At 42.8% G+C, this 12,940-nt stretch overlaps 1 protein-coding gene across 3 annotated transcripts in view; it reads right to left on the bottom strand.

Annotated features, from left to right (window-relative positions):
• The window catches only part of zgc:114120 (uncharacterized protein LOC619267 homolog), a 132,054-nt gene that overhangs the window by 18,798 nt on the left and 100,316 nt on the right, over positions 1–12,940 (bottom strand). For 2 of the 3 annotated variants that reach the window (XM_038735966.1, XM_038735967.1), the window contains 6 exons: positions 12,680–12,809; positions 11,221–11,392; positions 3,781–4,715; positions 1,927–2,016; positions 1,414–1,454; positions 1,134–1,157 (listed from right to left, as the gene is read on the bottom strand). In XM_038735966.1, coding sequence (XP_038591894.1) covers positions 1,134–1,157; positions 1,414–1,454; positions 1,927–2,016; positions 3,781–4,715; positions 11,221–11,392; positions 12,680–12,809 — 1,392 coding nt within the window. The remainder of the gene's footprint in view (positions 1–1,133; positions 1,158–1,413; positions 1,455–1,926; positions 2,017–3,780; positions 4,716–11,220; positions 11,393–12,679; positions 12,810–12,940) is intronic. The other variant, XM_038735965.1, reaches the window with a different exon arrangement.

The raw sequence follows: 12,940 nt of genomic DNA, 5'->3' as shown, positions 1-12,940 counted from the left end.
AAAGCTGTGAAGTCCAGTCTCACCACCGGAACAACACATTTGCTGGAAGTAATGTCTCAAGCACCTCAACACCTCCACACCTCCACAGACAAGGTGACGACTTCCTACTTAAGCTGCAGTGTGTGTTCTCCCTAGAAACTCTGACCAGCAGATCTGAAGCCACAGGAGGTTTGACCACATTTAACTATAATTCGAGAGAGCTTTAGAGGAGCGTCTGACACAGTCGGCAGCTCTTCCGCAGTCGTCTTTATACCCAAATGACTTTCTGCTGCCTCATCAGTTTAGATGAATAAGAGGAATGTCCTGATTTTTACTGCGAGCACAAAGACAGTCCACGCAGATGACAGTTTGAGTCCATTTAACTACGACTGGCTGGAGGAAAATATACACTCTCATCATTCTGGCAGACGGATAAGTATCTAATCTTACCAGGAGAAAGATAGAAATGAAATGGGCTGAAGTCACAGGTTTTAAAACTAAAAAAAAATCTTAAGATTTACTGATTTAATGTTCGATAAACTACTCCGAAGAAAAGTCACTTTAAGTAACAACAGATTCAACATTTCCAGACTTATCTATAATTTGACATGAAATCAAATAATTCCAGTATTAATGCACAATCAAATAACAAGATAACACAGACTTAAATCGCAAAATCTCTTAAACAGCAGCTCAAACTGAACTCTTTATCAAAAACGAAATCAATTCATTTTATTCAGCTTTCAAAAACATGCAGTTTCATCAGCACTTTTGTAGCTGAAGCAGTTTTTTTATTTCATTATTGAAGAGGTGTGCACGCGGCAAATTATCTTTTAAGATAGTGCCGACACATTTTCAAATGCTCGGATGAATTTTCTGAACATGTCTTGCTTCCAAAAATAACTAGAAAAAGAGGAGGAACACCTTGACGAAGCATGTTTTTGTTTCACATTAATGCAACTCAGTCTTAATAAGAAAGACAGAAAAAAGTGGGAAGTGAAGGACACCAGTTGAGAGGGAGGTAAGTCCTTCAGGAAGACACATACACACACACAGACTTTTTGGAGGCTAAAAGGGATCCAAATAAAGAACAAAGAACGCAGACGGGTTGACGAGGGAACAGGTACCAGACACTTCAGGGAACACATAGCTACCTTTCTTTTTTTTAGTCCGTCCAGCTAAAACAAGAAGCATGAGCACCAGTTACACAGCAGCAAAAAGCACATACAGTATGAAGAAGCTTGCAGTGTCAGCCATTACCATCACATATGAGGCACTTTAAGAATTATGCAGAGAAAATGAAATAGCGGCAGCTCTGTGAGAGGGAGAAGAGCCAATTTATGTGGCTATCCAACAGGCAGCAGCGGGGAGCGGTGACAGGCAGTGATAGGAAATAGTTTCTCTTTATTTTGTGGGGGGGTAGTGAGCACTTACTGTCAGTTCCTGAGCAGTCACTGGCTGACTCAATCTTCTCCCTGGAAGAGGCAAGTGTTAAAGTACTTACAGCCAGAACACACTATCGACTTAGCTACTGAGAAGCTATTGATATATGGCGGGAAATCTGGGAAATATATGTGTTGCTAGCAGCTTTATTCACAACGTTGCAGAGCGTGTGTGTGTGTGTGTGGATAAGAAATATTACTATTCCCTACACGATCAACAGCAGCAGGCAGTAAATTAAGACTAGACATGAATCATAATAATTTTCTCACATCCCTAACAGTGATTTACATGGCCAGCTAAAGCAAAAAGTTCATGCATCTTTGCATATTTTCCCAGTTTTGAGGGCAGTATGTATCCTATAAATGTTGCATTACGCGTTTTGGAGGATCACACAAACAGGTGTTAAGTTACTATTAGGTATTGGTTTTGAACACAGCCTTCAAGTGTGTGGAGGCAAACATGTCGAGTGTGTTTTCTCATACTGTGTGTGCGCGTGTGTCTTACGGGCTTTCTGCCTCAGGCGCTCTGCTCAGAACTCTCTGCAGCAGTCCGGTCAGGCTCGCTATCTGCTTCTCCATGGCCTCCATACGCTCCCTGGATGCACACACCGAAAGACACACACAACACTGTAACTGATGTCTTAGTGATGGAAAACTTTCCCAGTGCCCTCCTCCCCCTCTGTTTTCATTTTAAGCCCCATACGTAGGTGAAGTAGAGGAATATTTCCCTGCTTCATGATTGATAAATTATCACCAGTACTGGAAAATCAAGAAAAATTATTTTAGTTTTACTCTTAATTCAGCATTATACATATTCTCCCCCTACAACAGCTTGGCCACAGCAGCATTTATACATCTCAGATGGAAATCAATATATTTTGAACGAACTGCCTTTGACCCATAAAAAACGAGAAATGAGAGCCCACAATTAAGGAAGCTATCACATCAACTGTGTCACAATATACAATTTTTTATAACCCTGTTCTACAAAAAAAGAGGGTCTGCTGCCAGCTGTGAGTCGATGTCACAAATAAAGAAACTGTGTGAACTAATGGCCGCGCTATATCGTTCGCTAACTGGAACTTTGCTAGCTGGTATCATGCCAGCTTGGTGAGCTAAAGTTAGCTAATGTCTCACCAGGCACAGTGGCAGAGGCTGTAGTAGCCCGACAAGTAATACCTACAAGCACCACCAATTTTGCGAGGACACATGCAGTTTCTGGTCTGAGCGAGGAAACTGTCAACAAACTTACTACACAGTTGGTGTTACGCAGCTATAAAGGTGGCTTACATTAGTTAGCATTAGCCACAATAAGCTACTGGTCATAAGTGTTGGGAAGTAACGCATTACTTTTCCCAGTTACTACTAGTGTAACGGATTACTTTTCTAAAACAGTAATATTATTACAGTTACTAATCCAAGTCACGCTGCGTTACTGAACGCACCATCCTTGACCACCATGATTGTGCGCCAGGTCAGCGGTCCTTAAATTGTTCAAGTCAGCTGTTAGCCAAAAAACTAAAGGAAGAAATGAGAACGAGCGAGAGAGGCGTTCTTTCCACAGCTGTAACTAGCTGCTGCCATTATTGTGTCACAGTCTAAGATGCAAAGAACATTGTCGTCTATTGTAAACTCTGCGCGACCAGTAAAAAGCTTTCAGCTGCAAACAATTCAAAACATCTGCTGAAGCAGCAGAGCAACATGAAACTTGAAAGAAACTCCAGCAGCTTCTGCTAGTGACGCGTTTTAAAAAAATACTGAATACTGCTCTTATAAATAGGCTACATGGGCAGAAAAACAGTAGTTCAAAGGTCAGGATTTACTTGCTTTATTTTTTTATTTCAGCCAGTGGAAATGTTATAAAGAAATAAAGAACACAAATAAACGTTTTGTTTTATACTTGCTGCTGTTTTGAATATGATATTAAATAAAAGGTCAGGAGAGAAGAGTGGGGGAAGTGAAAGCAGTGTTTCCCATACAATGATTTATTTGTGGCGGCCCACAAATAAATCAGTGTGTGGGGTAATTATCAACGCTGACCGCCACATATTGATTTTCTATTTTTTTTCTAGGCGTATTTAAAATCATATTTTATTGCAGACCTGCCGGCAGCACCTCCTCTCTCTCTCTCTCATGAACACCTCTGCACAAAGAATATAGCTGGGTTGTCGAGATTAGCTGGCTGTAGTGAATATCGACTGCGCACAGTGAAAATGAGAATGAAAAGTTTCACTTAATGGATAAATCTTGTGTAGTGCTAAATATCTAGCTGTCAGTGCTAAATACAGTACATCATGTCACAGTTATACGCATGTGAATAACCGCATGCAGGCAGAAATGCGTGTTGAGGCCGTCTCACCTGGTCTCCGTTTCATTTCCCAGGAGAGGTGAGCCGAAGCCTCCGGCGCTCCCTCCCTCCCCTCCGGGACCGGCCATCAAGCAGAGCTGCTCTGAGGTGAGACCCAACCCTGATCCTTGGCCCCGGGCTTTGGGGCTGTCCCCAAACACAGAGGTGGTCACAGAGTCCCTTCTCAAACTCTGCCTCCCGGGGGAGCCTCGACCGGGCATGGTGCCCGCGTAGGAATCCCTCATGTCGGGTATCTTCTGTGGGGAGGAAGGCGGCGGCACCCGCAGCCCCATGGCCAACATAGACGCAGCGTAGGCGTCGTTATAAAGCGGTCCTCCTGGTCTATAGAGAGCACCGCTTTCCATCAGCTCTCCTTGTAAAGCGGCTGCTGAATAGGAGGTGAGGGAACGCATTGATCCAGCACCTCCTCCTCCTCCTCCTCCTCCTCCCCCTCCACGGCGGTATAAGGAACCATAGGGGTCTGCTCTCGCTGGCAGAGGGGAGTGAGGACCTCCTGCCAGACTCATCCGATTTGTGTCTGGGCCCAGAGAGTAGGGGTCCGCATAGATACCCCCTACCCCACGTTCGTCTCCCCGCAGCAGCACCATGCTCCGAGATCCATCATCATCGGGCTTCACGTCCCTGCGCTCCAGGATGGCGCTGGAGGAGGCACAGAAGGCCGGCTGGGTGTGATGGGGCTGATGGAGCTGTGGTTGCTGGTGGGGAGAGGAGTGGTGGGACTGGGAGTGCGGGTGCGGATGTGGCAGGGAGTGGGTGTGGTGGGCCGGCCCGGCATAGGAGGAAGGCCTGCCACCGCTGTAGAGGAGGCGGGCGCGGGACGGTGAGGCTTGAGGGGAGGCGGAGGACGATGAATGCTGGGAAGACATGGGTGGGTTGCTGAGGCGGCGGTTGGTTGGAGAGTCCTGAGGCGCATACACCATCTCCCTCTATGAATAAATAAAAGAACAGATTCAGAAGCGGGCCTGTGTCAAGTAGCTCGGAGAATAAAAATCAGAGTAACTTATTTTTTAGGCCATAATTTCATCAACTTTTGTTCCTTAAAAAACTGTTCATCTTTTTATTTCCACATTCTGTGGGAGGAGAGATTTTTATTGATGATAACGAGCTGAGCGTCGCAACAGAGATGATTTGACTTGTGGCAGTAATAGATCAAACTTTGATCGGCTGCCTATTTATCTAGATAGCAAATAGATAATTAATGAGGTCACATTTACATTTATTCATTTAGCTGACTTACAAATGCTATACATGTCAGAGGTCGCACGACTCTGGAGCAACTAGGGGTTAAGTGTCTTGCTCAGGGACACAATGGTGGATGGGTCACAATGTGAATCAAACCCGGGTCTCTCATACCAAAGGCATGTGTCTTATCCACTGCGCTGCACGTAAGTTAACAGGAAGTGTAGTTAAACAGGAAAGTGTCCACAGCCCCACAGAGAGTTTGCAACAGTACTGCTGCGTACAAATCACTTCACAATACAAGATGTGGTGCTGATACAGGCACAATGTGATCGGATGGGGCACAACTGAGTCAAATGATCTTTTAAACTGACTAATGATTAGCTGATTTAAAGCCTAATGCACATTAATTTTAGGTAAATATTGTGAGATTTCACTCCGGCATCATCTTTTCTCCATATATACTGTAACGTAGATAGTTTAACCAGCTTTATTATGTAGATATAAACACACACACACACACCTACACATACAAATGTTGCTGCATTTCAAACTGCATGTGTCAGAAAAACTACACAACTTCATCATGATTCCTACTTAACAAGTGATTGTGGGAAAACAGCGATATCCCAGGAGTCATGTCCTGCTCTGCGTGATTCCTACAGTAGAACTGATGTTGGGAAAATACGGGCCCTGAGGACATCCTACATGTAGGTTAATTTTACCCTTGAAAGTCTATTTAATTTAATATTTTTTCAGCAATCATAAAAAGTTGGAAATGTCCTGGAAACTAGTCATTTAAAAAAAGACTTTGTCTCAATGAGCCAGTGCAGTTTACTACAACATCTTCCAGCGATTCATGGATGCTGTTTGAAGACTGACAGGGAAGACTCCAAAAATCGGGCCCCCGTTACTGCATTTTAAGTTGCACTTGATTATTGACGGACTGAGCATGAAGGGATTTATCTTTTGGCATCAATCCCAAATGTCGGCGAGAAAGGCAAAACAAAGCGGAGCAGAGCGGAGAGCACAGTGTAAATGAAAGCCCTGCGTCTGAGGGTGCAAGTCAAGAGTAAAAGATACAGCAAGGAAACACAAAAGAAGACAACACTGTAATTGCTTATGACGCACAAAGCCATCTCCTGGAGACGATGCAAATTGAAAAACCAATATTTCTACATAATAGCCCCTGGGTCTCTTACAACAACACCCCGTGGACAGCCTCACAGCAGCCTAATGACTCTAGTGCCATCATCTTCCATCTTGTCTCTTAGCAACAGCCTCGTATTGACACCATCCTATAACGGCGCTGGAGACATACAGACATTTCATTTCACATCCGAGACCCCCTGAAGTCACAAGACGTCTATATCGCAGGTAGGCTCCCGAAACGTTGGTCCCATGGCGCCATTCAAAACCGTCCGTTCTCCCGCTGCGGGAAATCTGCCATTCAATCTCGCGCTTCTGTCCCGCAGTCCCAGGCCTGGATGGCCTTCAGTAATCCTGGTCATGCTTTTGTGGTCTGCAATCAGTGAACAATCCTGGCTCTGTTGGCTTGGGTTCAATAACCTCACACACATAAAAACACACGTCCTCGTCACTCACCTTGGTAATGGCGGGAGCAGCAACGCACCCCCCCCCCCCATAAACCTTGAGGTAAGCCTGCTGGTTTCCAACGGCTGTAAAAAGCTAAGAAGATTTCAGAGCCACAGCACAAGCTGAGGACAGATCCCATGAGAGAGACGAACGGCTGACCTCCAAAACATTAGCGGGCAGATGCGGATCATGCACACTGACAGGCAGAAAAGCAATCAACCACACCACCGTGTAAACAAAAGCCCCCAGGGTGTTTGATTGACGGCAACAAAAACAGACAAATGTGTCAAAAATGCCCTGCTGTCGACAACACTCCATCCAAACTGTTTAATGTGCATGTTATTTTTTCACAGTGTGCGCACCGCGTATGTCTGTTCTGTAATTTATCTGGTTTATAATTTATTTTATTCTATAAAAACAGCATTCTCTAACACTTTAAACGACTGCGTTCTCATTTTCCATAATCGCACTGCAATTAGACGGCAACAAAATGCAAGGTCGTGTACAGAAAACACTAACACTGCAAAAACCGACATTAGGCACTCTATCTATTGGCAATGGTTTAATTTGCTCCAGCTGTAACCAAATGCATACAGCATTAGTAATCATGCTAATAAGGATGACGCCACATTCGTTTTGCCAGCAGCTGAATGATGAATTAAGATAAATCCTCTTGTGGCTCATCAATAAGAGCACAGTGACTGAACAGGAGGGTTGTTACTGTGGTGCTATTGAACACTACAAAGATAAAGGAGGACTTCTTATAGTTATTTAATAGCATTGTTGCTACTACATGCACCCACTTTCCACAGGTGCAAACAATTAGTTAATTAAAAGATAAGATGATCAGAAAAATACTCTTTTTTGCACCACAGAACATTTTTATGTTTACCACGTTGGTGTGGACCAACCAACCCAAAGGTCGGGATATCGTAACTGAAATAAAGGTTAGACTCCAATGAGGATAAACGAGTAGTAGTTAAAGTAGTCCCTGTTATGTTTCCTTCCTCCTCCGAAGAAACTCTCAGACTCCTACGTTTACACTGCAGGCCTTAATGCTCAATTCCAGATTCAGATTTTTTTGACTGACAGTTCACATTATTGTTTAAACGTGAACTGTCCCCGTCCTGCAAGTGATCCGCACGCGCAGAAGAGAATAATACGACGTCACACGCAGCATTACTGTTTCTGGTGCTTGTAAAAAATTGTTTCTGGGACCGGGCACCACTGATGACCGTACAAAACACAACTTTATTCACCGACTTTGCTGAAACTGGATCATAGTTGATGAAAAATATTATCTGTTTTTCTCTCGGGTGTTCCCGGCTGCTCTGCCTCAACCTCTGTCATTGACAAAGTTCCCAGGTTTACTTGTTGCTGTAGCAAGTCAGCTAACTGATGATAACTAGCTGCCATTATCTAATTAGCTCAGTTAGACTGCAGCTGCTGGTCAAATTAGCTCACACTGCCCGTACTGTGAACTCTGACCACCGGAGTGTGTGTTTAGGTTTACACCGTTACTCAAGCACTGGAGGTTTTCAGGCCAGGACAATCTGTGAGCACATGATAGCAAGGTAGAGGAGAAACAGCGCCACATCCAGACCATCCAGACTGAGGTTGCATTTCAGAAAATCCGACCTGTATCTGATTTGGACCACATATGAAAGTGGATCAAACTGGAACATTTTACTGTAACATTTTTCAGCAATTCATGGATGCCGTTTGAAGATTCAGAGGGAAGGCTCCAAAAATCGCCCCCCGTTACTGCATTTTAAGTTGCAATTGATAGATTATTAACGGACTGAGCATGAAGGGATTTATCTTTTGGCATCAATCCCAAATGTCGGAGAGAAAGGCAAAACAAAGCGGAGAGCACAGTGTAAATTAAACCTGGAAAACACTTTGACTCTTCACACTATTATAAACAAATCAGATCTGAGTCATATATGAGCAAAAAAAATCTGATTCTGCAGTCTGAATGCAGCTTTAGGCTGAATTCAGATCAAATAAGATGCTGCAGCAAAAACGTAGGTCCTCCCATTCATTTTGAATTGTGGTAGTCCGTTTGGGCTGCAGCAGTGGGGGCCACGGGAAATGCTAGGGGAAAAAATTCCCATGACCTGCAGCGGAAAAGTTGAAACACAATGAAACGCAAACTGGCATCACGCTGCTGTGGCCAATCCAGCCACAGAGTTCCACAGTCAGCCTGAAATATCACTGAAACCAGGCGGAGTTCAGGACCAAACGACGATACGCCGCTAGTTGTGTCCTAGCTTGGTGTATTTCATGAACTGTCTGTGTCTGGCTTATGCAGTGATGCCAACAAGCATTTGTTTTAGAGAGAGAGAGAGAGAGAGAGAGAGAGAGAGAGAGAGAGAGAGAGAGAGAGAGAGAGAGAGAGAGAGAGAGAGAGAGAGAGAGAGAGAGAGAGAGAGAGAGAGAGAGAGAGAGAGAGAGAGAGAGCGCAAGTAAACAGTCACACCGCTGCACAACCCTGCAGCTAATAACTGCAACTGTCTTCTGTAATGTGATTTTATGTCATGTTTTAATTTCCTGCACTTATTGTCTCTTTAACATTGTTTTGTATTAACTGCCTGCACTGTACACGTCCTTATTTGCATGTTGCTGTCTTTCTCCTCTAAGCTGTTTATCCTGTTCAGCTGCTTCATGTTTTGCTTTCTCCTGTTAATTTAACATTTGGACCATAGACAACATCTAAAAATTTGCCTTTTTGATCATACTGGCACATTTATCCAGCACAGTCTCAGCTTACTTGTTTAGTCCAAACCACAGTTTGACCAGCCGGAGTGAACGAAACAGAGCAAGCAGCAGAGTTTGTAAATTCAGAAGTACAAACGAAGCACATGCTGATTAAGTGACAACCAACTAATATTATACACCCCTATTTTGGTTATAAATCAGCAAATTGTTGTTGTGACCGTGATGAGGACAGAAAGAGAACCGAGTCCACCAAGTTCAACATAATTGTCACACAACAGTCCACAGAGTGATTTAACTATTATTTACACACATCAGTTTCAGAACCACTATTCTATTACTCTGTTGAACTGTGCTATTTTGTCTACAGTTACAATAAAACCGTATACTTGATCTTCTGCATGTAAAGCTGACTTGTTATGAACTTTACTAAGAGGATAAATAGTAAAGTGGAGAGATTAAAACTGAAGTTATTTCTCTTTATGTAGGCTATAAGAAACAGAACATTTTATGTTCATCACCACTGCTAATAATGATATTTTCATTAGCTTTAGATATTCTGTCCCTATATTATAATTTGAATATTATATATTATAATGTGTTATGCAAGGATCTGCTTTTCTGTTTTGGATTACAGTAGATTAAATATCTGGGTTTTAAAACTTTTCATCAAAAAAAAAAAAACATTGGCAGATGAATTAATAAGGATATGTAAATATTTATGCATATCACTGCACAAACTGCCATATTGCCAATATTCCTCATTATTCTTTTAAAATGTATATATTTATATAAATACAAATCCTCTCCCCCTGTAAACACACAAATTTGGAGTAATAACTATGTTAATAACTGTCACATTGTTTTTGTTTTCTTTTACACATAGTTCTATTTTTTCTTTTTTTTATAACTTGAATATTGTTTAGTCTATATTTATATATTTTTAAATGTAATTTATGTCAACTGTAGGTTTACGTCTAGCTCCTAATCAGCATAGCAAATTCCTTTTACGTGTGAAAAACTACTTGGCAATAAAACTCTTTGATTCCAAACTGCAGGTCAGCGCTTTGCAATGCACTTCCAGTGTGTGTGTGTGTGTGTGTGTGTGTGTGTGTGTGTGTGTGTGTGCGCTTGGGTGAAGGTGAGTAATTGTGTTTTGTTCGCCGGTTAAAAAGCACTGTATACAGTAAGTGCAGTGCATTTTCCATCTACCCAGACTTCACACTGCGTCCACGACCCAGTCCTCAGATGAACTGGACCACAGTCCATCACCCCGGAACGGTGTTTATGCCATTTTACAGTCTGTGTCTGCATCCAGCTTAGTCAGCACCGCTGATGTGAAGGACTGGCACCGGTCCAAGAGCAGTAGTGCCGGAGTAAGGTCACATGACTCACTCGTATCCTCTCAGAGAGCGGATGAGACTAACTTATTCTTGGACTCATTATGTAATGCAAAATAGTGTTTGTAAACACAGAAATAATCTCAGGGCTATGTGGGTGATGGATACTGGCGTGGGGGTGAATAACTAACAATTTTCCAAGGGAATTACAAAATGTATTATTCGCTGGATGATTTGGATGGCTGCTATCTGCCAAGCGTTTGTCTCGCTCGCTAATCTATGAGTCATGAGCCAGCTGCACAGAGAACGAATTGGTACTGAAGGAAAAAGGTGACTGTGACTGAAGCAGGATCATTTTCTTGGCATCAGTGGATTTTGGCACCACAAAAATACAAAGCTAATATGGATGAAATGACACGAATATTGCACAACCTCTCCGTCATTCTCGTCTCTTAGAAGCTGTGACCGGACTTTTCCACATCACTGAAAATTCTTCTAAATTCTTAAAATGAGGGGAACTCTCTTTCTCTGCAGAGAAACATTTGCACCCACACAAAGATGGGGGAATAAAGTGACACAATAATGTACAAACACTTACCCGCAGGTCTCCGTTAGCCAGGTGTGGGTTGTGGTGTCCGGGGTAGGTGCCGTAGATGGGCTCTTTGCAGTAAATCTTGATTACGCAGCGGTCCTGAACGTCCCGCGGGTCCTCCAGCTCGTAGAAGACGTTACGGGTCTCATCTTTGATCAGCAGAGCTGTGCTGGGAGACCTGAACATCAATAGTCATCAAAACAAAATCAAAACTGATAAACAGTCCATGCAAAGCCAATTTCAGCACCAATTACCCGCTAATAATCAGTGACATGCATTAATTTACAGAGTAGGAGGGGAACTGAAGGAACTTTAACTGCATGAGGCGCCTGTAATGAGAGAATCAACTGGACGCAGTCTCATATTGAATTCATCAGAAGGGTAATATTCTGTGAGTCTGGAGTTAAGAGAGTCCTGCTGACAATAACAAAGTGAATTGGATGTTTCAGAGCAGATTATACAAATAATCTATAATTTAAATGTTTTTCAGAAGATGTTTTTTTTTTGGAAAATGGGAAGACTGTTGTCCTGTATAAAAACCTGTTGAGGAATCATCGGGTCTGAGCTTAAAAGTCAAACTGAAATTCATTTTAGTCAGAAATCAATGGTTCTTGTTTTGACTTGTGCAATTTTTCGGTCAACAAGACGTTTAATTTCATCTATTTTTCTGCAGTGATAGCGCCCCATACATTAGTGCCGTTAGCCGTTGCCGGGGATCAGCATCAAATCACTCCATGAGTCCGTACATTTCTCCCGAGTGGTGATTCATAACACGGGGAGCTGAGGACGTCCCGCCGCTATGAGGCTTGACAGTCTGGTCTTTTGCCATCAACACATCTACCTTCCACTTTTTCCACCACTTAGCTTAGCCTACTAGCTTCCACTTCCTGAGTGGAATACAAGCTTAAAGGCACAACCAGGCGTGTTGTAAAGGGAAAGACAGATTACAGTAGACTGCTAATTACATGCAGTTAGCTGGCCAATCAGGGGCTTGAAACTTAACACTCTTTTCAAAAATTGTTCCAAAAATACTTTTATCCTCTTTTGATATGTGTTGTTATAGTTTATATTTCTTTACACAAACAATGAGGGGAATTGAAACTTCAGTTCAACTTAATTGGTCATTTCAACATGCTTTAACTGTAAAGATGAGATTTTATGCACATCCACTTGTGGCCTCGAAGAGGCTATTTCACACCTCCTTTGGCTTTATTGATTTTTTTATCTGTCTTTTATTCCTGATTTTCTTCTCCATCTGTTTACAAAACGTATTATTTGTATTTCTGCGTCTGAGGATGAAAATCGCAATGTGTCATTTGCACAGCCCATCTCGTGACTGATTGAAAACTTCCATTGCAGCGCTGCAAATGTTCAGAAAACATCTAGGCCAATCAATAACTTGTGCACACACATATTTACACACACACACTTTTATTGAGATCGAGTTTCTTGTAACCAGGCGTACCTGAGCATGGCCATGGTAAGCCTCTGTGGGAACATGTGCACGATGAGGGCCCTCAGAGTATCCAGGCTGGTCAGCTCGTGGGTCAGGTGCACCCTGCGAGTCTCTTCCCCAAGCTGGAGGAACAAGATCCCTGAATTTATGGATGGGGAGGAGCAATGAGGGAGATCCACGATGGTTAAAGGGGGGTAGTGAAGTTTAGAGTCAGGGGTGAAGACAGAGAAAGTATTAGTTTTTTTATGCCCGCTGAGAAGAATCAACTAA

The sequence above is a fragment of the Micropterus salmoides genome, unplaced genomic scaffold (genome assembly GCF_014851395.1).
Source record: "Micropterus salmoides isolate LMB-PRFRI ecotype aquatic unplaced genomic scaffold, ASM1485139v1 Ms_hic_scaffold_21, whole genome shotgun sequence".
NCBI lineage: Eukaryota > Metazoa > Chordata > Actinopteri > Centrarchiformes > Centrarchidae > Micropterus > Micropterus salmoides.
Note: the sequence above shows the minus strand (reverse complement) of the source record. Positions and strands in the feature narration are given on the sequence as shown.